Below are 27490 nucleotides of genomic sequence, written 5' to 3'. Positions count from 1 at the left end.
TAACCGAATTAAGCAATTGGTCATGAGGTGGAGACCGTACTTGACTTACCTTGTCGACTTTTAACGCTCCCCTTGTTGAGATGCTTTCTTCCGAAGACTCTCGCCCTTCATCAATGCTTATCTGGGATGGGTTTTCTGTGTCCTCGGGATGGAATTCGGCTGTTAGGGTTGTCCCGACAATTTCCTCCGTCTCGGATTCTTCTGACGACGACTTGGTGTCCATCGAGGAGTCGACTTCAAATGGTTCTTTGTAGAGCTTCAAGAACTTTTCCTAAAGTTCTTTTGCGCTTCTGTATTTTCTGACTCTTTCGAGATCCTGGGTAGGTTGTACACTCAGAAGGTAGGATTCAACCTTACCATTTGTCATGAATTCATCGCGCTGCTTGTCAGTCCATTGATGCTCCTCAAGTTCTTCTCCTTTTGTATCCTTTGGAGCTTCATAACCATACATCATTATTTATAACATATTAAAATCAATTTTAAAATAAACCTGCATTCGTCGCTTCCAAAAATCGAACTCCCCCTCGAACGTTGGTGGGTAGATGTTCGTTCTGGCCATCTCGTTGCTTCAGTCGGCGGTTAGTCCTCTTGAGGCGTTCTTGCTCTGATACTACTTGTTGGATCGCTTTGGCCGGTTAGAAGAAGGGTTGGATAGCCCTACAAAACTAAAAGAAAACTACCATTCTCAAACTCTCAGAATAATACTTGCATAAAATAAATAAAAGCAATAAACTAAAAGAAGAGGCAGAGAGATTTTTACTTGGTTACAACCGGGGATGTTGTTAATCCAAGGAATATGTCGCACTAGTATCTCCTTCAGGCGGAGAAGCCTCTTACAGCAATGATGTACAGAAAATTAGAAGCTAAACTCTAAAGAAAGCGTACAAGTGTTGAAAATGCTAATTTCTTGAATTGTTCAGCTCTTGGACCAAGGCTATATTTATATCCTTGGTCGGGACGCCTGGAAGGGTTCCAGGAGGCTGAGAGGGGATAAAACTTTATCTCTTCTCACATTGATCTCGTGTGACCACGATCTTGACAAACTACAGGTCCGAGTGTCCGGAAGGGTTCCGGGCGCTCGGAATGGTTCGGGGTGCCCGAACCAAGAAAGTCAACAGAGTTGACTTTTTCTGGTCCGGACCCTCTGCTCCGGTTCCATTCACCTCGGTCCAGATCTTCCGCTCCGGCTCGCTTGGGTGATTTCAACCAACCAAAATAAGGCTCACCCGAACCTAATTTTGGTTTTCTCGAGCAAGCTTCTGCTCCGGCTTCTAGTCCCTCGGAATCGTCGCGTGTTTCCTTCTCGTCCGCTAGCGTACTCATCCGTAGATCTTCGTCCCTCAGTCGCACCCCGTGCCGACCTTCTCGCTTGCTCCCCGAGCAATCTTCTGCTCCGGCTTCTCGTCCCTCAGAAACACAGCACACTTCCTTCTCGTCCGTCGATGTACTCTTCCGCAGCGCCTCATCCCTCAGACGCACTCTCCCATGCCATCCTTCTCGCTAGCTGCGTCTTCCGCTCGACTCCCTGTGCTCCTAAGCTCCTGCACACTTAGACATAAGGTTAAAACACCACGGGACCTAACTTAACTTGTTGATCACATCAAAACGACCTTGGGGTTCCAACAATCTCTCCCTTTTTGATGTGAGCAATCCAAGTTAAGCTAGGGTAAATAGACATAAAAATGAAATAACTAATATTGTAATAAAGTGCAAAAATATAGAAAAATTGTAGTCTACCTCTCCCTAGACTTATACTTTTCCTTTTCCCACTTTGATCACATAAAAAATGGCGTTCCAAGAAAAATCTAAGGGTTAAAAACTTAGAAAATTTTGAAAATTATTTCAATCATTTTTAGAAAACATTTCTAAGTGAAAGAAAATCTCAAAGAAAATTTCTAAGTTAGACAATTTTGCATGGAAACTTTCCAAGTTTTTGCAATCAAAATTATTTTTGAGAATTTTCTAAGCAGAAAACCTAAGCAAGAAAATTTTTCTAAGTAATTTTTTTTTTAATTTTAAAAAAATTGAAAGACTTTCTAAAGCATTATTTTTAACTTTAATGCTTTATTAGAAAGGTAATTAAACATTTCATTTCAATATTTTGACTTCCAGGCAGTGGCGAGGCACTAGGCCTTCTTGGTTATTGGAGCAACAACCACTTTCTTAGACAAAGCCTCATAAGGAAATTAGCTGTTTAATTTTCTTGCTGAAAGTGCTAAGTCTAATCACAATTTGGGTTAGTGATGTTTAAATTTCCATTTTAGTTTGTCATAGTTTCTCAAATTTAAAGCAGGGAATTTTGAACATGTAGAAAATTGTATTTGTTCCTTTAACATGTCATTTTCTCTTGTTAGTTTGTCGAGATTTTTTAATCGACAATCTGTTGCTAGAGTTTCTTTAAACTCACTATTTTTTGTTTTATTTTTAATTTCTAATTTGCAAAAATATTTTGATAATATAATTTTTAACTCGAAAAAAATCTTTCGATAGTATTTTAACCGAATTAAGTAATTGGCCAGGAGGTGGAGACTGTACCTGACTTACCTTGTCGACTTTTGATGCTCCCCCTGTTGAGCTGCTTTCTTCCGAAGACTCTTCCCCTTCATCGATGCTTATCTAGGATGAGTTTTCTGTGTCCTCGGGATGGAATTCGGTTGTTAGGTTGTCCCAGCAATTTCCTCCGTATCGAATTCTTCTGACGATGACTCGGTGTCCATCGAGGAGTCGACTTCAAATGGTTCTTCATAGAGCTTCAAGAACTTTTCCCAAAGTTCTTTTGCGCTTATGTATTTTCCGACTCTTTCGAGATCCTAGGTAGGTAGTACACTCAGAAGGCAAGATTCAGCCTTACCATTTGTCATGAATTCATCGTGCTGCTCATCAGTCCATTGATGCTCCTCAAGTTCTTCTCCTTTTGTATCATTTGGAGCTTCATAACCATACGACATTATTAATAACATATTAAAATCAATTTTAAAATAAACATGCATTCGTCGCTTCCAAAAATCGAACTCCCCCTCGAATGTTGGTGGGTAGATGTTCGTTCCGGCCATCTCGTTGCTTCAGTCGGCGGTTAGTCCTCCTGAGACGTCCTTGCTCTGATACCACTTGTTAGACCACGTTGGCCAGTTAGAAGGGAGGTTGGATAACCCTGCAAAAGTAAAAGAAAACTACCCTTCTCGAACTTTCAGAATAACACTTGCATAAAATAAATAAAAGCAATAAACTAAAAGAAGAGGCAAAGAGATTTTTTTCTTGGTTACAACCGGGGAGGTTGTTAATCCAAAGAATGTGTCGCACTAGTATCTCCTTCAGGCGGAGAAGCCTCTTACAGCAATGATGCATAGAAAATTAGAAGCTAAACTCTAAAGAAAGCGTATAAGTGTTGGAAATGCTAATTGCTTGAATTGTTCAGCTTCTTGGACCAAGGCTATATTTATAGCCTTGGTCGGTGCGCCTGGAAGGGTTCTAGGCGGCTGGGAAGGGATAAAACTTTATCTCTTCTCGCATAGGTAGAGTTTGACCACGATCTTTACAAACTCCAGGTCCGGGCATCCGGAAGTGTTTCGAGCGCCCGGACCAAGAAAGTCAACATAGTTGACTTTTCTGGTCTGGACCCTCTGCTCCGGTTCTGTTCGCCTCAGTCTAGATCTTTCGCTCTGGCTCGCTTGGGAGATTTCAGCCAACCGAAATAAGGCTCACCCGAACCCAATTTCGGCATTCTCGAGCAGGCTTCCGCTCCGGCTTCTCGTCCCTCGGAATCGTCGCGTGCTTCCTTCTTGTCCGCCAGCGTACTCATCCGAAACTCTTCGTCCCTCGGTCGCACCCCGTGTCGACCTTCTCGCTATATGCGTCTCTTGCTCTCTGAGCAATCTTCCGCTTTGGCTTCTCGTCCCTCGGAAACACCGCACGCTTCCTTCTCGTCCGCCGGTGTACTCTTCTGTAGCGCCTCGTCCCTCAGACGCACTCTCTCATGCCGTCCTTCTCGCTAACTGCATCTTCCGCTTGACTCCCTGTGCTCCTAAGCTTCTACACACTTAGACACAAGGTTAAAACACCACATGACCTAACTTAACTTGTTGATCACATCAAAACAACCTTGGAGTTCCAATAGTACCGAGTCCTGACTTCATGCATTTTGCAAATCGCATCTCGGAACGTTCCGACGATGCACCCTTCTCATTCCTTCTTTTTGTATGCCCTCTGTCAGCGTTTGGATCTAGATATAGCATTATATATGTTTCATAACATTATACGTGCATCTGGTCTTGTCACTAGGCTCGAGATCCATATGTCCTACTATCATGTCTTGACATATATGTTTTTGACCTTAGAGATAGACACGACCCAGGGGAGGGTTACTTCCCTTAGTCCTTATGATGAGTTCGGTCAGCGTCAGTTAGCCCTAGTGTATGTAGATATTACTGCTCAGGGATCCTAGCCTGGAGAGGTGGGCCACAGCCAGCTGCTCCAGCAGGAGATGATTTTTATGCCTGTTGAGGGAGAGGAGTGGTTAGAGTTTACAGAGGCAGATCTCTTTGAGCATCCTCCTCCAGCACAACCCTCGACCTCGACCTCGACCCTCAACTTCACTATCCGTCGAGGATTGCTTCACTCGTCTCGAGGAGTCCTCCGCGTAGTTACAACAGTCAGTCTCGGATGACTTCAACACACTCCGGGGGGCGATGACTGCTCTCCAGGATGACGTGACTACCAGACTTGACCAGATCTTTCAGACTCTATGGGGCCCTAAGCGACCATTACCACCACCTACTGACGATGCTCCGACTTGATTAGTCCATATTTTCCCTATACTTTGTATATGATTGACATACTATCTATTGACAGTTTGTTATGGTGTGTTTGATGAACATGCTTTATAGACTTGGATTCGTTCTACTTTCCAAAATGCATTTCAAACTTTTAAAATTCTAGGAAAAATATTTTCAGAATTCTAATTTTATTAATTTTTCAAAATATTGGACTTAGCCTAGGTATTTACCCCCTAGAAAGCATGTACCCCTAGTTCTTAGCTAGAGCATCTCACAAGCACACTAGGTTTACCTTACTTGTGTATGAAAAATACTTAGAATGGTGTGAGATGCATAGGGTACTGCCTGGACTTCAGAATGCTTATGTCTATGCATCGACATAAGTCTGGGCAATAAATACAAACTTTATATCAATCAAATTAAGTGATTCATGTTTAGTCAAAACTAACTATAACATTTACTTAATTTGACTAACCAAGTGAAAGCTACTACCTCTTGGTAAATAGCTAGTAACTAAAGATTAGACAGTTGTTTGAAAGTAAATATTTTGTTTACTGATGCTTGGACTCTAGGACTTTTTTATAACAAAATTGTTTGGCATTAATCAAGGGGGAGTGAACAAGGGATTTCCAAGTTGATATTTTCTTTCGACTTAGTTTTTAAAATAAACATTTTTTATTTAGTTTTTGAAATAGAAATAAAAAAAAATTATGTTACTTAGTGTTGAAAATTTAGTTTTTTTTTACATAGTTTTGAAATTTTTTTACTACATTTTACTAAGTGTTGGAATTTTTTACTTAGTGTTAAAATAAATTTTTGGTTTTTGAAATAAATATTTTTTGATTCAGCTTAAAAATATTTTTTTGGCAAAATTATTTTAACTACATTTTACTAAGATTTTTATGGAATTTTTCTCTTTCTGAGCTAGAGTGCTAAACTTTAAGATTCTTTAAGCTCATTTTTGCTAAAGGCAAAATTATGATCAATTTTTTTTTTTTTGAGTATTTTATCAAAATATAATTATCAAAAATCTTAATATCTAGCTAAGTTTTGAGTAAAAGTACTTATTTGGGCTTCTCTTTCACACCTTTGAAAAGCTAAAGTACTTCACTAAGTTTTAGAATTCTTTAAATTTATATAACTTTCTCTTTAAGTCATTTTCAAAAATTCAAAATTTTTGCTAAAGTGTCTTTATCAAAGCTAATATTTCAAGTACGAGCTGTCTTTCAGGGGGAGCTAATTATTCCCTTTTATAATTAGTATTTTTTATCTATGGCAAAGTGGGAGAGGAAAGTGAAAGTTAAGTTAAAGATAAATAAAATGTTATGTTAAAGTTGAATAATTAAAACAATTTGATATTGCATTACTTGCTATGTATTTATCTTACTATGTTTTTATGTTATGATCTTGCTATGTTTTTACTTAACTTTGAATTTTATTGCCATAATAAAAAGGAGGAGATTGTTGGTGCGGTAAGCATCCAACGATTGAACCTAAGTTTTGATAATGACAAATGGTTCAAAGTTAAGGTCATTTGTGATCTAACGTGTTTGAATGAGTTTGCAGAAAAGTCCTAAGTGTACTTAGGCAAAAGTCCTTGCTGCGGTTAGGCAGGTGTAAAACCCTTGGGGGTGGTAACCCTAGGTCATAGGGGGAGGTAACCCTAGGAGGAAAGTCTTGGCGGGTCGAGAGCTTTGGGCAAAAGTCCTAGAGTCGGGGACTCTAGGTGGAAAGTCCTGGTGTCGCGAACCAGGTGAAAAACTGGGTGGGTCGTAGAGTGGGCGCCCAGCAGAAAGTCCTGGAGCTTCGGGCGCTGAGCAAAAGTCCAGTCGGTCTTGAGGACCGGTCTAGCAACAGGTAAACTCTCTTGAGTGAAGTAGGTGAGGACGCGTTCCTTGGTGAGGGAACAGTAGGCGTCGGTTCGACCTAGAGTTTCCGGTTGGAAATCCGAAGTTAAAACCGGGCAGTTTGATGACTGTCAAATACTTTATTTTACATGTCTATATTGTACTAACTTTATTTTGTAGGGTATGTTGGTTTGTTAGACTAACGTATTTTGCAGGAAGCGAATTGGACATCCTTGCCTCGGATGAACAGTACCCGAGGCGCCCTCCATGAAGCTTGGAGGCGCCTCGGGTCACATACAGAGACGACCTCGCAGCAAGGTGCGAGGGCGCCCTCGTGGAGCTTGAGGGCGCCCTGGACCTGGCGCGAGGGCGCCCTCCATGGGCTTGGAGGCGCCCTCAGGTGGATAGGCAGCGACTTGGTCGGAGCTCATCCACACTGCGGATTCGGTGCGGATGAGGGTATCATCCATGGGTTGGAGGCGCCCTCCACAGGCCTTATAAGGCAGTCTCGAGCAGTAGCTTGATATAACAACGAAAACGCGATCTATCTTCTATGCACTGCTCAAAGAACCATCCGATAAAGCTATAACAAGACACCGACAACCTGAAGCTTCGAATTTTCTATTCCTAAGTTGTTGTTATATTTTCTTACTGTACTTAATTGTTGTACTATAAATTGTAACTTTTGCGAACTTATAGTGATTGCCCAAAGTAAACGCTCAACGAGCGTGGGCCTTGGAGTAGGAGTCGCCCTAAGCTCCGAACTAAGTAAAAAACTTGGTGTTTGCGTGTTTACAATTATCTTATATATTTCCGCTACGTTTTACTCTTAATCTTCCGAAACGAAAGTGAAAGTCACGAGCGCTATTCCCCCCCTCCCCTCTAGCGCTTTCGATCCAACAGAAACTATGTCAAGATTTCTGCCTAAACTCTTAGGCACCAACCCTATATATAGTGGACATTTATTATCAGCCCATATATAATAATAGATGTGGGACTATAAGTCCATATATATACTGAATATCTATTATCAGTATATAGATGATAATAGATGCAAGACTATAGGTTCTACACATGAGATCCACATCCAATTACCCGAAACCTATTAGGCATAAGTTAGATCACTTTAAAGGGTTCAATATTTACATATGTAACTTATAAATAAACTCACCTAATAAGGATAATTATATTCAACAATCTCCTACTCGGGCTATTTGTGAAATATAAGTAAAACTTTAGTTGATATCAAACTTTATTGGTACAAAATACCCCTGTAAATAATCTGATCCATTAACTTCATTGGTATATGACTAAAGAAGTCATAACTACTATATATGATCGTAATAAGCCCCAACAATAATCATAATATCAATGTCATTAATGACATAGATTAAGATATGGATGTATAGAGTGGAAATTACATGAAATGTTATCAGTATATGTCAATTTTCAACTGGTCCTAAGATGACCTCAAAAGAAGTCAGATCATATTTACAAAATATTTTATACTAAACTGCAATAGCAAATCATGATCCAAACTGTATGATTCCAAAAGGAATCTATATCTTATTTACAAACACCGAATGCGAAACATCAACGGTAAATAATAATATCATAGTCAGAGTGTCAAACAAACTTATAAATTTCCATTAATATTTTGAACTTTAAGAATGTACAATAAGCAAAACAAATATTTGTCTTTATTAATCAACATAGAGCAATAAATACAGACTACTACTGGATGAGTTCTTCTTTCATAAGGACTCTCATATCCACAACATGCACATGAAACACCTTAGGCACTAAGCCTTTGGTGAGTCGATCAGCCAACATAGAATCTGTGTTGATGTGCTCTATCATAATCTGACAACTCTGAACTCTTTTTTTAACCGTTAGAAACTTGATGTCGATGTGTTTATACTTCGACGAACTACAATTGTTCTTGGCATAAAGTTCTGTGGCTTTATTATCACAGTAAATCCTCAATCGTCTATCAATGCCATCAAGGATCTGTAATGCTGTGATGAAGTTCCACAGCCAAATCTCATGATTGGATGCTTCATAGCATGCTATCAACTCTGTCTCCATAGTAGAAGTGGTTATTAGCGTCTGCTTGACACTTTTCCAAGATATAACCCCTCCAGCAAGCATGAAGACATAGCCTGAAGTAGACCTCCTGCTATTCAAGCATCCAGCAAAATCAGAGTCTGAATATCCAATCACCTCTAAGTGATCTGATCTCTGATACGTGAGCATATTCCCTTTCGTTCTTTACAAATACCGCATCACTCTCTTTACCACTTTCCAATGTCACGATCCTGGGTTACTAATATATCTGCCTAACATTTCTACTATAAATGTTATATATGGTCGAGTACAAACTTGTGCATACATGAGACTTCCCATTGTTGACGCATATGGAAATTGCTCCATCTCTTTTATTTCAAATTCAAGCCTTGGACACTGCTGCAAGCTGAACTTGTCACCTCTTGACACAGGTGTGTCACTAGGTGTACAATTCTACATGCCATACCTTATAAGTATCTTTTCAATATATGCCTGTTGTGAAAGTCCAAGAATGCTTCTTGAACGATCACGATAGATCTATATGCCTAAAACAAAGGATGCTTCATCAAGATCCTTCATTTCAAAATTACCAGATAGAAATGACTTGGTTTGATGTAGCATAGCCTTATTATTGCTTGCAAGCAATATATACAAAACAAGTATAACAAACTTGCTTCCACTGAACTTGACATATATGCACTGATCAATGGACTTCTCTTTAAATCCAAATGAGGTAACCACATGATCAAATTTTCGGTACCACTGACGGGATGCCTGTTTTAAACCATAAATGAGCTTCCTTAATCTACATACTAGGTGCTTTGAGTCTTTAGACTCAAAGTTCTCTGGTTGCACCATATATATAGACTCCTGATCTATGTCTCCATTGAGGAATGCAATCTTTACGTTCATTTGATGTAGCTCCAAATTATAATGAGCTACAAGTGTAAGGATTCCCCTAAGGGAGTTTTTCGTTGACACAGGTGAGAAAGTCTCGTTGTAATCAATGTCTTCTTTCTGAGTGAATCCCTTGGCAACAAGACGAGCCTTATACTTTTTGACATTGTCCCTGGAATCCCGCTTGGTTTTAAATATCCTTTTACAACAAATGAGTTTTTTTTCCTTCAGGCAATTCAACAAGTTCTCAAACATCATTGTCTGCCATAGACTTCAACTCTTCTTGCATGGCGTTAATCCACCTTTCAGGGTTAGAACATTGTTTGACTTCTTAGGAAGATGTAGGATCATTTTCTAACCCCACTACAACAAAATCTCTCATAGACATCAGTGGAACAACATCGGTTTTAAGCAAAAACCGATGTTTTTGAGTATTTTATACCGGTTTTTCCAAAAATCGATGTCTATGAGTGCAGATTTTAGCTCATAGACATCGGTTTTTTAGGCGATGTCTATGAGCGCCCTTTTTTTCGTTAATAGATACCGATTTTAACAGCGGTTTTTAAAATCCGGTGTTAATGAACCAAAATAAAATATTTTAATTTTCCCATAAGCCAAAATTTGCAACACTGTGAAGTTCCCTCCAAACCTAAATCTATATCCCGCCCCTTCCTCCGCGCGACCATCTCTCTCGCGTAAACCTAAACCTAAAACCTCTGACCATCCGACCATCTCTCTCAGCCTAAACCTAAACCTCCGACCATCTCTCTCAACCTCATCTCCCTCTTCCCCCTTCCTAGATCGACGCCCCTTCCTCTCCCGATCAGGATCAAGACACGACGAACTTGCTTCTCCGTCCAACCGCACCGTATCTCCTCCAACTCCTCCATTTGGTTGAGAAGAGGAGGCCTTCTTCGCATTCCAGTAGTTTTTGCTTCATCCATCTCCGGTCCAGCATTCACTGCCACCGCTCGAGTCCTTCTTCACATTCCGGTAATTTTTCCTTTATACATCGTCGCTACTGAATTTCTTCCTCATCTTCGACAGTTTCATCTTCTTGATCTCTTGTTTGGAAGTATTAATTGATTGATGCATGCAATGTGTTTGATGAATTTCCTCAAACACTACCTTGAGTTGATTTTATCATTTTTGTTTGATAGATTGAGGAGTTGTTAGTTCCTGTTGCTAAGTTGGTTTTATGTAATCCTTGAACTATCAAGTTTCTTTTATGTATAGGCTAATTCTTTTCACTCATATGTCATGGTTTATGGTTTAGAAATTTATTGGTATAATGATGAAGTAGTTGATTTCTGGTTTAAAATTTATTGGTATAATGATGAAGTAGTTGGTTTCTGGTTTATGATGGATTAAGAATTTTGGCTCATTGTTGTAATTGTCTTGATATTTTTGATTGATTTTAGATTCATTAGTACAACAAAATGGACAAGGCATGGATGGCAAAGGATAGATTATCACATGAGTTTGAACTTGGACTAGAATCTTTCTTGCAATTTGCGCTGCAACATGCTACTAATCCTACTAGTATACCTTGTCCTTGTACGAAATGTGGCAATCTATGGAACAATAATATTAACAGCATAAGGGCACATGTGTACTGTAATGGTATAGACTTAACATACAAAAAATGGATATGGCATGGGGAAGAATCTGTATTAGGAGATTTAAAGAAAGAGAATGATGCAGCTGGAGAAAGTGAAAACTATTTTGCTGATAAACCTATAGATATGGTACACGCTGCATATAAAAGTTCAGAGAATCCAGATCAATTTATAAAATTACTTGAGGATGCTGAGAAACCCCTGTATGTTGGGTATACTAAATTTACAAAGTTATCTGCAATTGTGCAATTATATAACTTGAAAGCGAAATACAGCTGGAGTGATAATAGTTTTACTGAACTACTTGTCTTGTTTGGAGAAATGCTTCCCGTTGACAATGAATTGCCTTTATCTTTATATGATGCAAAGAAAAGCTTATGTGCAATGGGGATGACTTATAAGAAAATACATGCTTGCCCTAATGATTGTGTCTTATACTGGAAGGAGTATGAGGATTTTACCGACTGCCCTACTTGTGGGTTGTCAAGGTGGAAGTTGGCCAAGAATTCTAGGATAATTGAAGGAGTCCCTGCAAAAATTTTATGGTACTTTCCTCTTATTCCTAGATTTCAAAGAATGTTTCGGAGCAAGGACATATCTAAGGAGTTAATTTGGCATGCTAATAAAAGAGTATGTGATGCCTATATGCGACATCCAGCTGATGCACCTTGTTGGAGACTTGTGGATCATAATTGGCCAAATTTTGCTTCTGAGACAAGAAATCTAAGGTTGGCCATAGCAGCTGATGGGATCAATCCTCATAGTTTGATGAGTTCTACATATAGTTGTTGGCCAGTTATAATGATCACCTATAACCTTCCTCCATGGTTGCGTATGAAGAGAAAATATATGATGCTCACGTTGTTGATTTCTGGTCCTAAACAGCCGGGAAATGACATTGATGTGTACTTGGCGCCTTTGATTGACGATTTAAAAGAATTATGGGAAGTTGGTGTTGAAGCATATGATGCACACGGAGAAGAAAGATTCTTGCTTAGAGCTGTCCTATTGTGGACAATTAATGATTTTCTGGCATATGGAAACCTGGCAGGATGCACTGTAAAAGGATATCAAGCATGCCCTATTTGTGGTGAGAAAACTTGTGCAAAAAGGTTGAAGCATAGTAAAAAAATGCATTTACAGGTCATAGACGGTTTCTTCGTAGAGATCATCCTTATCGAAGGCAGAAGAAGGCATTTGATAGGACGCAAGACTTTACTATGGCCCCAAAACCACTAAGCGGTGATGAAGTTTTAAAAAAAGTAGAAGGAATTACATGCCGATGGGGAAAAATTAGAGCAAATCTTCAATCAAAGGAAAATGATGGTAAGTCCTGCTAGAAAAAAAAACGATATTCTTTGAACTTGAGTATTGGAAAGATCTGCATATTCGACATGTTCTTGATGTGATGCACATAGAGAAAAACGTTTGCGAAAGTTTGATTGGTACATTACTTGATATGCCAGGAAAGACAAAAGATGGAATTGCAGCAAGAAACAACCTAGTGGATATGAAAATTAGGGGAGAATTAGCACCACAAAAAGGGGAGAAAAGGACATTTTTGCCCCCAGCATGTTATACATTAAGCAAGGATGAGAAAAGAAGACTTTGTAATTCATTGTTCGGAATTAAGGTTCCCACGGGTTACTCCTCCAACATCAAAAACCTTGTCTCAATGAAGGACCTAAAACTGGTTGGTCTTAAATCACATGACTGCCACACCTTAATGCAACATTTGCTTCCAATTGCCATCCGTGGTGTTCTACCCAAGCATGTCAGAAATGCTATCACAAGGTTTTGTTTCTTATTCAATGTGTTATGTAACAAAGTAATAGATGCCTCAAAGTTGGATAATGTACAAATAGAAATTATGACGACGTTGTGTCTGTTTGAAAAGTATTTTCCACCTTCATTTTTTGATATAATGGTTCACTTAACAGTTCATCTCGTGCGTGAGGTCAAGTTGTGTGGACCAGTTTGGTATAGATGGATGTTTCCATTTGAAAGATATATGAAAACATTGAAAGGTTATGTGCGGAATAGAAATCGACCAGAAGGAGATGTACACATTATCAATCTGTTGGTTCTTATCAATCTGTACACTTGAATTAGAAGGAGCAAATTATCTATGTTATATTCTAAGCAGCATATACTACGTGTCATATATGAAAGTTTTATATTCTATGTTATATTCGTTATCTTCCACAGCAGCCTTTAAAAACTCAGTATTTTATTTTATTTTATTTGATACATGTACACATTTGTTTTAGTTATTTGACATATGGTGGATTATTGGGTCCTGATCATGAATTAACTTTGTATAAAGTATTGTAGATTATCTTTGTTGCAAGTATCAATTAGAAAGGGACTTTCTTTGGTTTAGATATTTTGCATTCCAAATTTAGCTTATTGGTAGTTCTAATCCCAAAATCAGATCACTGAAAAGCTTTCAAAATGCTTGATTTCCAGCTTTCAAAATTGCATCTTTAGACTGGCCTCGTAAGAGCTAGAGCAGATATTTGGAAAAAATAAATAAATCAAAATTGCATCTTTACCATTTCCAGCTTTCAAAATTGCAGCTTTATCATTTCCAGCTTTCAAAATTACATCTTTACTAATATATTATTTATGTGTTTTTACAGTTTACAAATCTCAAGTACTCCAGAGTTGAAATTGATGAAGTGCGGTTCGAGTGGGCTGAATGCATGCTAGATTACATTTGAAGTGCGGTTCTACCTTGATGTGTTGTTAAAAGAATGTTCTGCCTTGATTTTGATATCTATTAGCTAGCTTTTGATGTAAAAAGAATGTTTGGGTATTTTATGGATATTGTTGTAAGAAGATTATTTATATAATTTGTGAATATTTGTGTATTTTATGGATATTGTTGAATGAAGAATATTTGTATAATTTGTGAATATTTGTGTATTTTTTTATTATTGTCGATTTTTCATTGTTTCGGAAATCAAATTATTAAAAAATATCCATATTACATCGGTTTTCCACCGCTGCAAAATCGGTGTTATTAACTAATATTACATCGGTCGTTTACCGCTGCCAAAACTGGTGTTATTAACATACAATATTACATCGGTTTTACACCGTTGATGAAACGGTGTCGTTAAATGATACTACACCGGTTAATAATCGATTCGAAGATCGGTGTCGTTAAGTGATACTACACCGGTTTTAAACCGATGTCTAAAATGGCAGACCTTTTACATCGGCTTCATAGACATCGGTCGAAAATGAAATAGACACCGGTGGAAAATCGATGTCTATGGGGGGTTTTTGTTGTAGTGCCCTATGTCAAAATCATGCTCTTGGAGATAAACATAATCACGAGAATTCGTGGTTCTCCGTTCCCTTGTGGATCGACTTAAAGGCATTTGTGTTTGAGATGATTGAGGTACTTGCTCATCAATATGAGGCAATACTTCAATTTCAATGGTAGATTCCTCCAATTGTATTGGAGATATTATAGAAATATCTTGGTTCACTACGCTAACGGATGTGTGATACTCATAATGTGCAGTATGATAACTATACCACTACTGATTGCACTAGTAGTGGCCACAGGAGGATCACCAATGCTTTCATCAAAAGATACTTCCCTGACTTTATTACTCCCACTGTCCTCAATGAACTTGACATTTCCCATTTCGAAGAAGGATCTATTAGAGGGATCATAAAATTTATACCCCTAGTCTTCTCAGAGTAACCTACAAAATTGTAGCTAGCTGTTCTTGAGTTAAGTTTTCTTTCATTAGGTCTGTAAGGCCTAACTTTAGCTGGACAACCCCAGACATGTAAATGCCTAATGCTAAACTTTCTACCTGTCTACAACTCGAATGAGGTTTTAGTTACTGTCTTATTAGGTATTTTATTGAGTAGGTAAACTGTAGTCTTGAGTGCTTTACCTTACAAATAATCTGGTAGAGAAGTGAAAGTCATCATACTTCTTACCATGTCTTTTAGAGTTCGATTGTGGCGCTTAGCTACACCATTCTGACTAAGTGTACCAGGTATGATATATTGAGGCACAATCCCAACTCAGTAAGGTAGTTTGCAAAATGTCCTAGATGTTGTTCACTTGATCCATCATATCGACCGTAATTTCACCTCCACGGTCAGATCGGACGACTTTAATTTTCTTACCTAATTGAAGTTCAACTTCGTCTTTGAAAATTTTGAACATGTCCAAAGATTACGATTTCTCATAAATAAGGTACAGATAGCCAAATCTGAAATAGTCGTCCATGAAGCTAATAAAATATGTGTGTCTATTCCAAGATGCCTTAGGGAATGGTCCACAAATGCCCATATGTATTAGCTCCAAAACATCACTACAATGGCTAGCCCCCTTATTTCTTTTGTTAGTGGTCTTCCCCTTGATACACTCTATGCAGATATCAAAGTCTCATATGTCAAGGGAATCGAGAATTCCATGTGCTATTAACCTTTCTAAGCATTGTTTAGATATATGTCTTAAACGCTTATGCCACAACATGGAAGAATTCTTGTTAGTCAATTTACATTTCGTACCTATATTATGCATTATCACGTTGTCAACTGTAGGAGTAAAGGTGTTCAATTTATAAAACTTATCAACCAAGGAATCATTGCCAACTAACACTGAATTAAAGAAAATACTAAAAATTATATTTCTAAATGAACAAGAATAACCTTATTTGTCTAAACAAGAAATTGAAATTAAATTTTATCGAAAAGATGGTACAATAAATATATTTTCTAAATCCAGAAAGATATTGGTTCCTAAACAAAGCCTAAAAAGACCAATCGACTCGACATTAGCCTTCTTTCCATTTCCTGTATAGATGTATTTTTCACCATCAAGCGGAAGTTGGCTCCTGAGACAACCCTGCATAGTAACACTTATGTGAGTAGTAGCACCGGTATATATCCACCAAGTGTCAGTGAGTATAATAGCTAAATTGACTTCCAAACTAAAAAAGTTGAGAAAACTCCCAGAATCTACAATTTATTTTCCTTTTCCTTTGTTATTGATCCTCTTTCGTTTCTTCCTCGCACTTTAAGAACTAGATGCTAAGTGAACACTCTTAGATGTCTCAATCTTTAGTCTCTTTTCCTCTTGCACACATTGAGCTATGAGCTCATTCAATGTCTACTTTTCCTTTTGAGTATTATACGATATCTTAAAAGGAGTGAACCGTGCAGACAGAGACATCAAGACGAAATGCATTAACATACCCTCATATATATCGAGTTTTAGTGCTTTCAGACTTGTCGTTATATTGAACATCTTCACAATATACTCCTTTATGTTTCCTTTACCATTGTACCGCATGCTTACCAACTTCATAAGAAGTGTGGTAGTCTCGACCTTTTCATTTGAGGTGAATCGGTCTGCCAATTGCTTTAGAAAACTTCTAGCATTTTCTCCCTCAGTTTGTGCATGATCTGAATAAAATAATATCTTGTTCCATAATTGTAAGCTACCTTATACATATATCTAGCATAAAATTAATCTTCCTTTGGACTGATTACTTTTAGCATAGATATACGTCTACCAATACAAAATGTGCTAAACCTACCTAAGGTGTCTTCTTTTTGAGCTGACATAATAGTTCAGCTTAGTAGCACGTTATGTAGATAGACTCAAGAAAATTCTAGGAACTCAATTCGAATAGAAATTACTCAATCAATCTTAACAACATAAAATTAGACATATTAATCGATTGATACCTTATGGTAATTGATTGGTATAATCCAATCAATTATTCCAATCAATCCGAAAGCCTACTATATGCAACTACATGATTATATATAGAACTCTTCCTTAAGAAACTAAAATTTAATTCTATAATTAAATAGTATTATTTAATACTATTTAATCCCTTAATAATTACATCAAAATTTATTATATATATATATATATATATCTTACTATTTTATTAAAAATCTCCCCCTTTACTAACGAACTTTGGTGAAGCCTAAAATAAATTTACGTTAATATCCTTTTTTCTATTCACACTAAAAATAATTCCAAGCGAAACAATCAGTGATCTAGAGTTCGAGACTCAGTTTCGGCATATTATTATGAATTTTTCTCATCATTAATTTTCTTTGGTTGTTTTATATAAAAAAATATAGTTCTCTTTAGTCCCACATTTTAGAATTGACAACACTATGATCAAAGAAGCTTTTATAAATATTTTAGGCCGACAATGTTAAAAAATATACTTTTCCTATTTTTTTACTAAGATAAGTATAATATTAAATTAAATTATTTTTTTCCATAGGGAAGCCGTAAGGATGACACTCGAAAATCCAAACAATTCGAATTTTCAAAAAATCAAATAATTCAGATTTTCAAAAGTTAGGTACTTTACCATAATGACTCTACTTTAGTATTTTAATGCTAAAATACTTTAAGGGTGCGTTTGGTTGGGGGTTATCCCTGATAACCTTGGTTATCCATCCAAGGTTATCAACAAAAACCCTGTTTGGTTTAGGTAATCGATGATTCCTGAATAATGTTCTATGCCCGACACGTCAGCAAAAGGGGCATGCAACCAGGAATCGGAAAACTGAGGTTTTTCTTGATTCCGGGGTTATCAAATTTTTTTTACCCAAAATACCCTCGGATAAAAAAAAATGTGAAAAAAGTAAAATGTAAAGAAAAAAAATGAAAAATATAAAAAATAAAATAAAAAAAAATTAAAAAAAAACGTAATTTTTTTTTAAAAAATAAAAAAAATAAAAATGGTAAAAAACTTTAAAAAATAGAAAAAACATTAAAAAATTAAAAACAAATACAAAAAAAATAAAAAAAATAGAAAAAACGTAAAAAATTTTAAAAAGTAAAAAATAATTAAAAAATTTAAAAATAGAAAAATGTAACACACCCTAAAAAAATAAAAAAAACTTAAAAAAATATAAAAAATTTAAAATTAAAAAACATAAAAAAAAAATTAAAAAAATATATATAAAAATAAAAAACGTGAAAATATAGTAAAATATAATAGAGTTTAAATATTAATAATAATAATAATAATATTAATAATAATAATATTATTATTATTATTAATTAATATTATTATTATTATTATTATTATTATGTATAGTTGGTTTTGTAACTAAGGGTAATATAGTAAAATACTAAACTAGGTTATTTATTAAAACCTTCAAACAAACATGTTTTTGTTGCATTACCTAGATTGAACCAAACAACATTTGATTATATTTTATTCCCCATAACCTTGGTTATGTGATTACTTGTAATCACATAACCAAGTTATATATGATTATTTGAACCAAACGCACCCTTATAATTAATATAATTTCATTATAAATGGTCAATATAATTTCAATGTATTATATTACACACGCGACGTGTGTGCACGATCACTAATGTGTGTATATATATATATATATATATATATAGAGGAGTGATCTCCTGCGCGCTCGCACAGTGCACGACTGTGCGCGCGCGCTTGTTTTTTTTTTTAATTTTTTTAATATTTTAAATTTAAAAAATCAATTAAAAAATTTAACATTTCCTTATATAAATTTTTAATACCTTAATATATCCCCTCAACATATTACAATACTCAATAAATGCTTAAATTAATTTAATTTATTTTTTTTTAAAACCAAACACTATAACCTAATTGGGAAGCCTAAACCCTAGAGGTAAAATCTAAAAAAAAATAGCTTTAACACTATAACCAAAACCTGAACCCTAGAAATAAACTCTTAAAAAAATATTTTATTTTTTATTTTTATTTTTAATTATTTTTTAATTCATAAATTAAAAAAAATTAAAAAAAAAAGAAAAAACAGTTGTTATCCTGCATGACGTGCACAGTCGTGCACTGTGGCGTCGCGCAGGATAATAAATTTGTATATATATATATATATATTTTAATGAAATAATGTTTATATTGAAACAGTTTGTTATCAAATACTTTTTGACGTTAAAACAGTAAGAACAACTGTTTCACGAAGAAGAGATTGCATTAATAAAAAAAATAATCGATTAAAATTAAAATTTAATCGATTACTAATGAATCCCGTCAAGAGTTTAGACGGAATCGATTAAGAAAAATTTTCAATCAATTTATATTGATTCTAGTCAAGAGTTTAGACGGAATCGATTAAGAAAAATTTTTTAATCAATTTATATTGATTCTATTCGATATTTTAAACCCTACAATTGATTGTTTGAATAAAGTAATCAATTGAACTAATTTTATCTAAAATTAGGTTAAATAGTGATGATTTTTTTTTGTAGTCTTCGTATTCTCCACATAAACACAAAAAAACTAAAAAAAAAAAAAAAAAAAAAAAAAGTCTATGCTAGTTTTCTCTTATATGATTTTCAACAATTAAAAATTTATATTAAATAGGAAAACTTGATCTAACATACAAATAACAAATCAACGAAAAACTTAAACTTTATTGCCAATGAAAATGACGAAACAGAAACATGTGGTTATGATACCAATTAATAATTCTCGTAAAACCTAAATCGCATGGATTCTAAGAACCGTATAAGAATTCACATATAGGAAATACAAGAATATATGATGATGAATCTTCGTTTCATCAATTAAACATGATATAAGAAAAATAAATACATAAATATAATAGAGAACTTGATTGAAGAGTCATATTCTTATTTTTAGCGTCGCCGACTTGATTTCTGTGGAAGAAGATGTAGCGGAAAGGAAAGTCTTCCAAGGGGCTTGACAGATGATGGCGTCGTAAAACTTCTTGTCAATGGGAAACAGGAAATTATGTCAAGATTCCTTCCTAAACCTTGGGGACCAACCCTATATATAATGGACATCTATTATCAACCCATAAATAATAATAGATGCGAAACTATAAGTCCATATATATATACTGAACATCTATTATCAGTATATAGATGATAATGAATGCGGGACTATAGGTTCTACACATGAAATCCACATCCAATTACTCGAACCCCACTAGACATAAGTTAGATCACTTTACAAGATTCAGATCGTATTTATATGTGCAATTTATAAATAAATCCACCTAATAAAGATAATTATATCCAACAATAACTTATCCAAGTTTCAAACCTTCGAGGAGAGTGAAATCTTGCTTTTCAAGATCAAAGTGTTAATAGCTTTTCAGTAGAATGTTTTTTTTTCACCCACACATGTATAGTTGAAGTTGATATTCAAGTGGTAAATTTACATCACAAGATTAAGGGTTGATTTCTGTTGAATTAAAATGATCCTTCCACTTAGAAGGTCGATCGGTACTGTAATTTACCTTCCTTCATCTAACTATGAGGTCATGAGAAACGCTTAGGGTGAGCGTAATTAAATTTTTACATCACAGTGTTAATAAGCATAATCAAGCCTCTTAAAGTCAAATAGCTTTAAGAGGCTAAAAATTTTGTTGTTGCATAGATCTTAATTTTTTTCCCAAGTCAAATAGCTATAGTTTCTTCAACAAGCACATGAGACATTTCTCATATAAGATTTCGTTTTCCTCTTCTATCAAAAAAAACTTAGACATCCCTTTGAAGCTTTATGTAAAGTCTAACTAATTCAGTAAAAAGAGATAACCAGAGAGTAGAATAATAACTTGTATCTCCTTTATGAAACATCTAAATCTAGATAAAATGATTATGAAAAAGGCTACAAAATCTAATAAATTTATTAAAACTTGTAAAATTCACAACATTTTTTTTTTCAACAAAGACATCCTTGAAAAAAATGTGCCAATTTACAAACTCGTATCATACAGTACCAGTGTCATGCTCTTCAGAAAACATATTAAAAGGATATAAAATTATAGGAGTCAGATCAACAAAATCTGATAAGAAAAGGAACCACTGCCGGGAAACATCCTCCTTATTTGCCCTCCCATTTGACTGTCTTGCAATCACATAATTCAATCATATAAAATAAATTTTTTCCCTTTTGTAGGATAAAATACCAAAAAAACAAAAGTGCTGAAGGTAGTAGAGACTAGAAATCAATGGCCGTTACTTTAAAAATATGCCACAGCAGATGCTAAAACGCATTAGAATATTACTTGTTCCAACTCTGAACAACCTTCCCTCTGACTCTCCCAAGAACAGAGAAGGAAGAAAGCACCCTTCTTTTTTCTTCGAAAAGGATCTAACCTCCTTTTGACAAAAGCATGGCTGCTTGCGGTGAGATCATGAGCTTTTCCGAGACTTCATTCCTCACCATCAGTGGACCTCTTTTGCGCAGGGGGAATCACAAGAAGCACTGTCTTGCCTTCCCTGTTCTCTATCCCGATGAACCAGGAAGGGGGAGAAGGATAAGGCCTGCAAAGACCATGCCAACGCCAGTGAAAGCGGCAACCAATGAGGATGTGGTCAAGATGATGGCTGGGAAGCAGGCTAAGATGGATAAAGTCATGCTCAGGGCTGCGTTGACCGTGAGAAGGAAGCACAAAGAGGACATAAAGGAAGCGGTTGTTAACCAGCTTGATGCTCTTACAGATAGGATTGGCTGGAATGTGGCGTTGGAGCTCATCAGCACTGAGATCAATCCGAGTAAGCCTTGCGAAATCTTAAGATGTTTGTTCCTCAATCATAAACCACAGAGCTGCTTGATCTACTGCCTGATGATTTAACAAACAAACAAAAAAAGACAAAAAAAAGTCAGCTCTTTTTCATAAAAAAAAGTCAACTTTTTTCACAGTATATATTTGATAGTAATACAGATGTTCAGATAGAATTGTATCTCTAGAATAGTTCTTTTACAAACTAGAATATCATCCCTGTCCATAAGTTGTATATGCTTTGCTACCCCTCTAGAACAAACAACCATTCTCTGTATTCCAACCTCATAAATACTGAAGCCTTTTTCCTTTCTGCTTCCTCTTAACTGACAAATCTTGTTTCATGTCTCCCTTCAGAAATTTGCTTATTGTCCTTGGACTTGCTTTTGTAACTTAGGAACTAAAAAGCCAAAGACAAGCAGAGAAACGGTGATCAAGGATTGGTATGAGAAGAAGAATGCCAAGGGAGAGCGTGTAGTGTATACTGCACACTTCGAGGTGGACTCTGGTTTCGGTGAGCCCGGAGCAATCACAGTGATCAACCGCCACCAGAAAGAGTTCTTCTTGGAGAGCATAGTTGTTGAAGGGGAAGGCTTTGCATTTGGACCAGTTAATTTCCCCTGCAACTCTTGGGTTCAATCCAACAAGGACCTTCCCAGCAAGAGAATTTTCTTCAGCAATAAGGTCAGGAACAATTTTCTTGCTTGCTATTGACAGCCATTTGAAACAGCCTAGGCGTTGGCATGTATATCAACAATGACCTGTTCATATTTGCCAGGATTCTCAAAATCACAACAAAATCTTAAAAAGCTATTTTGTCCCTATTTGCCAGGATTTTTAGATCAGAATGAAGCACAACTAAATCTTAAAAGCTATTTTTCCAGTGTAGAGCAATTGCTGACATCCATGATTTATAACAGGAAGTATTCTATGAAAATAACAGGAAAATGATAATTGAATAAGCATACCCTCCATGTTTTCCATGCCAAAAAAATGACTGATAAAAAGATGAGATAATGTTGTTAAAGTTCATTAGAACGATCACATTTAAGCAGCTATAACTTTGCAATTGAAGAGATTAATCATAAAGAATTATCTTCTTGTGCAGCCATATCTACCGTCCGAGACACCGACAGGACTTAAGGAACTCAGGGAAATGGAACTCAATGAGCTAAGAGGGGATGGAAAAGGCATTCGGAAGTTATCAGACAGAGAATATGACTATGCAACATACAATGACTTGGGCAATCCTGACAGAGGATCTGAGTTTGCCAGGCCGACACTTGGAGGTGAGAAGATCCCATATCCAAGGCGATGCAGGACCGGCCGTTTGCCGACCGACACAAGTGAGTTCTAACTGTAACTTATTCTGCAATTTAACCACAAATTATTCCACAAGACAGGAAAGGAATGACAGCTATTAGTGCTAGTATGATCCTGCAATCATTGAGTGTGGTGATCGGTATGACAGAACAAATCGAGAATCCTTCAGGATATTTCTAGGAATGCTAGAGAAGCATATTGATCAATGGATTATTGACTTGATCCACCATGGATGAATGACTAAATTATTGTCTTAGAAAGCAACCTTTTTATTAGCAAGTGCATATCATCTAGAAACAACCATCACTTTCAGATATGTGGTGGTGGAAGCAACAACTAATGTTGATGCCTAATTCAGCTAATTTTATAACTTGAGATTCACAAAACCGGGTATTCAGTCACAATAATTTGATTCACTTCCTTCAGAATAAAATGTAGAGTCCATGAAGAAAATTTCCTTGATATTTTTGCATGTACCAATACTTAGGAAACAACTTACAATGAATCATCTCATGGTCCAGACATGCTAGCTGAGAGTCGAGTTGAGAAGCCACATCCAATCTACGTGCCACGTGATGAGGCATTTGAAGAGCTAAAACAAGGAGCTTTCACTGCTGGAAGGCTAAAAGCCGTGCTGCACAACTTCATTCCATCACTCATTGCATCCATCTCTGCTGATAACCATGACTTCAAAGGATTCCACCACATTGACAACCTCTACAAGGAGGGCCTCATCCTGAAGCTTGGCCTCCAGGAACATCTCTTCAAGAAGCTCCCATTCGTTAAAAAGATACAAGAATCAAGTGAAGGTCTGCTCCGATATGACACCCCAAGAATCCTTACAAGTAAGTGAAATAGCATGCTACTTTTTCTCAACTTATCTCTTTTTGACAGTCAAAGTAACTGTTAAATCAACTAAAAATAAGTGAATTGCAATCAAAAACAATCTAAGGATTGTTCATCAGTAGCTTTAATGAATTAGAAAAATGATTTTGGTGCATGAATTAAAATTTTCAAATGCCAAACCAGTATGTTTGATCATGGAACAAGAACCAGTTCTGATGCTCACTTGTGGTTTACTCTTTAGAGGACAAATTTGCATGGCTCCGAGATGATGAATTTGCTCGGCAGGCAGTTGCAGGGATCAACCCTGTCAGCATAGAAAGGCTTCAGGTAATCCCGTCACCCTCTTCAGTCTCACATAAGTAGGGTTTCTTCATCACTTGTATATTGAACTGAGTTGCAAACAATAACAAGGATCTTATGGCGCAGGCGTTCCCTCCAGAAAGCAAACTTGACCCTGCAGTTTATGGCCCAGCTGGATCAGCAATCACAGAAGCCCACATAAGCGGTCAACTCGATGGGTTGACAGTTCAACAGGTGAAAAAACTCGACTACCTGTTTATCCTTCACAGCATTTTGCTCACAGTCGACCCTGTCTCGTTGTTGACGCAAAAAGGCGGTGGAGGAGGCGAAGCTGTTCATGTTGGACTTCTACGACATATGCCTGCCATTCGTCGACAGAATCAACGTAATGGATGGCCGAAAAGCGTACGCGACGAGGACCCACTTCTTTTTGACTCCGATCGGAACGCTTAAGCCGATAGCGATTGAGCTTGGACTCCCTCCCCAGCAACCAGGCGCATCCCGTCCCAGCGTGGTGCTGACGCCGCCTCGTGACGCTACTTCCAATTGGCTGTGGATGCTTGGGAAGGCCCACGTCTGCTCCAACGACGCCGGTGTTCACCAACTGGTCAACCACTGGTATGTCTGCCGACTTAATTACTCAAACAAGCAGCAGCATCACATTTAACAGAAGTGATACCTGCTCCTGGTGCAGGCTGAGGACGCACGCCACCATGGAGCCTTTCATAATCGCAGCTCACCGGCAGCTGAGCGTGATGCACCCGGTGTTCAAGCTTCTGCATCCGCACATGCGGTACACGTTGGAGATCAACGCGCTGGCGCGGCAGAGCCTGATCAACGCCGACGGCGTCATAGAGTCCTGCTTCACTCCCGGCCCCATAGGCATGGAGATGAGCGCCGCCTTCTACAAGCACCTTTGGCGATTCGACCTCGAAGGGTTACCGGCTGATCTCATCCGAAGGCACGCCCTCTACCTACTATTCTACATCGCCAGATTTTTTCCGATCGGACTTTTGACAAGCATTTGCGCGACATTTCAGGGGCATGGCAGTGGCCGACGCCACGCAGCCGCACGGCCTCCGCGTCATCCTCCCGGATTATCCCGACGCCGACGACGGTCTCCTCCTCTGGTCCGCCATCGCCCGCTTCGTCAGCTCCTACGTCCGGATCTACTACCCGGATTCGGAAGCCAGCCGAGTCCGCTCCGACTCGGAACTCCAGGCGTGGTACCACGAGTGCGTCAACGTGGGCCATGCGGACCACCGCCACGCCTCGTGGTGGCCGCGGCTAGACACCCCGGACGACCTCGTCTCCTTGCTCACCACCCTCATCTGGCTCGCATCTGCCCAGCACGCGGCCCTAAACTTCGGCCAGTATCCCCTCGGCGGATACGTACCGAGTCGACCTCCGCTGATGCGGCGACTCATCCCCGATCCCGAGCGCGACGCAGACGAATTCAGAGCCTTCCTCGCCGACCCGCACTGCTTCTTCCTCTCCGCCCTGCCCAGCGTCCTGCAGGCGACCAAGTTCATGGCCGTGGTCGACACGCTTTCGACGCACTCGCCGGACGAGGAGTACCTTGGAGAGACAAGGGACGGCACCGCCCCATGGACGGCGGACGAAGAGGCCGCGGCGGCGTATAGGGCGTTCGCAGCGGAGGTGGCGGCCGCGCAGGATGAGATCGATCGACGGAACGCGGACACGAATCGGCGGAATCGGTGCGGGGCCGGAGTGCTGCCCTACGAGTTGATGGCACCGAGTTCAGGACCCGGCGTTACGGGACGTGGCATAGTTTGCAAAATCGCGATTCGGATCGTAGGATCGTACGATCCTACGATCCTAAGACCCAAAATCGATCCAGGATCGTGCAGAATCGAGTTTTGCAGCAGGATCGTAGCAGGATCGGTAGGATCGGTAGGATCGGAACAGGATCGGTAGGATCGTAACAGGATCGGAACAGAATCGGAGCAAGATCGGTGGAAGCTTTGAGAGGTCATAACTTTTGACTCGGATTGAACCACGTGGCCTATAATATATCAAATCGAAGCTCGTTCAGAGATCTTTAATAAATTTCAAAGTTTATCCTTAACCACCCTATTTCAAACCCAAAAAATATTATTTAAATCCTTTTCGGATGCCTAGAAGATTTTATCTTTTTTTATTATATTTTTTTCATCTTGTTAGGGTTTTAAATTATTTAAACATATATTTAATTATTTTTGAGTTAGTTTTTTATCAATAATATTCTGTCATTTTTCCCCCAAAATGATGAATTTTTGGATGTCTATTATCTAGTATTGTGTGATATCAACCAATCTTTAGAAGATTATTTTCGACGTTCATATTTGAATCAAAGGATCCAATAACTTTTGTTATGTACGTTAGGTGCTTTATTGGCCTTTAAATTGGATCATCTTATAAACCAAGGAAATATTTTTGACGTTGAATGTGTTATTATTATTGTGTTAATAGAAATTTTATATTCTTTCATTTTATGATATGAAAATATAAATATTATTACTATGTGAGAATAGTAGTTAAATTACTAGTTAATTTAAATTTGTACATGTAGTAATGTAATCTAAGGTGTTGAGTGTAAATGATTGCATATATATGCAAAATTAATTGTCTATTTATATGTAAATGAGTTTTTTAAGTATTTTTTCTAATTATTAATCATGTATGATAATATTTTAAGGGTTTTTGGTAGGATCGTACGATTCTACGATCCGATCCTGACCGATCCGATCCTGACCCTAAATCGATTCTACGTAGAATCGCGATTCTACAAACTATGGGACGTGGTGTACCCAATAGCGTGTCCATATAGTGGAAGGTAACACTTACCGGCATGTGGCTGGAACATCGGTCTTTGTAATTTGTTTGACAAACCAGTGCGATCTGAGATCGTAAAGCACCAAACCAACTGTTCGATGTGATCCTATACGTCGAATACCTATAAAAATAATTAAACTAATAAAATTTAATTATTATGAGAATAAATTAAAATCTAATTAATTACCACCTCCTCTGCTCCAGACAGCTCTTGCAGAAATTGTCAGGCTGCAAAAAGTATCATCTTCCAAGTTTATTGACTATTATTACGTGCGAATGGGAAGAGACGGAAGGGAAATAAGATTTTATTACGAATGAGATTTTAATTTTATATTAAAAGTTTTAAGGTATATGGTTAGTTTAAATTAATTTATATATATTGATGATGTTAATAAATATATAGGGAGAGATTTGTTTATCC

General features: G+C 37.4%; 1 protein-coding gene and 1 long non-coding RNA gene across 5 annotated transcripts; one reads left to right on the top strand and one right to left on the bottom strand.

The window, feature by feature from the left end:
• The first annotated feature begins 21199 nt into the window (after nucleotides 1–21199).
• Nucleotides 21200–26333, top strand: LOC122024231 (probable lipoxygenase 6). The gene is made up of 9 exons (XM_042582797.1): nucleotides 21200–21757; nucleotides 22163–22449; nucleotides 22874–23111; nucleotides 23610–23933; nucleotides 24176–24261; nucleotides 24361–24468; nucleotides 24548–24852; nucleotides 24929–25195; nucleotides 25275–26333. Exons 1-9 carry the CDS (start codon nucleotides 21376–21378, stop codon nucleotides 26170–26172), a joined length of 2895 nt encoding a protein of 964 aa, XP_042438731.1. The 5' UTR covers nucleotides 21200–21375; the 3' UTR covers nucleotides 26173–26333.
• On the bottom strand, nucleotides 21687–25043 carry LOC122024232. 4 transcript variants are annotated; one of them, XR_006123377.1, is made up of 7 exons: nucleotides 24914–25043; nucleotides 24487–24849; nucleotides 24158–24406; nucleotides 23588–23991; nucleotides 22258–22526; nucleotides 22050–22165; nucleotides 21687–21825 (listed from the first exon to the last, which is right to left on the bottom strand). It is a non-coding gene; the product is annotated as an uncharacterized LOC122024232 (long non-coding RNA). The 4 variants fall into 4 exon arrangements; XR_006123378.1 differs by having other exon boundaries at nucleotides 22251–22526; nucleotides 24158–24388; XR_006123376.1 differs by having other exon boundaries at nucleotides 24158–24388.
• Nucleotides 26334–27490: the final 1157 nt, after the last annotated feature.

Source organism: Zingiber officinale, chromosome 9B (assembly GCF_018446385.1).
Source record: "Zingiber officinale cultivar Zhangliang chromosome 9B, Zo_v1.1, whole genome shotgun sequence".
In the NCBI taxonomy this organism is placed as follows: domain Eukaryota; kingdom Viridiplantae; phylum Streptophyta; class Magnoliopsida; order Zingiberales; family Zingiberaceae; genus Zingiber; species Zingiber officinale.
This window is presented reverse-complemented; position numbering and strand designations above follow the sequence as displayed.

Excerpts from the sequence above, each read along its gene's own strand:
- LOC122024231 (XM_042582797.1), top strand. The coding sequence starts at position 21,376 with ATGGCTGCTTGCGGTGAGATCATGAGCTTTTCCGAGACTTCATTCCTC. Across the intron at positions 24,853-24,928 it reads CACCAACTGGTCAACCACTG|GCTGAGGACGCACGCCACCA; the intron begins GTATGTCTGCCG and ends CTCCTGGTGCAG. Across the intron at positions 25,196-25,274 it reads CCGGCTGATCTCATCCGAAG|GGGCATGGCAGTGGCCGACG; the intron begins GCACGCCCTCTA and ends GCGACATTTCAG.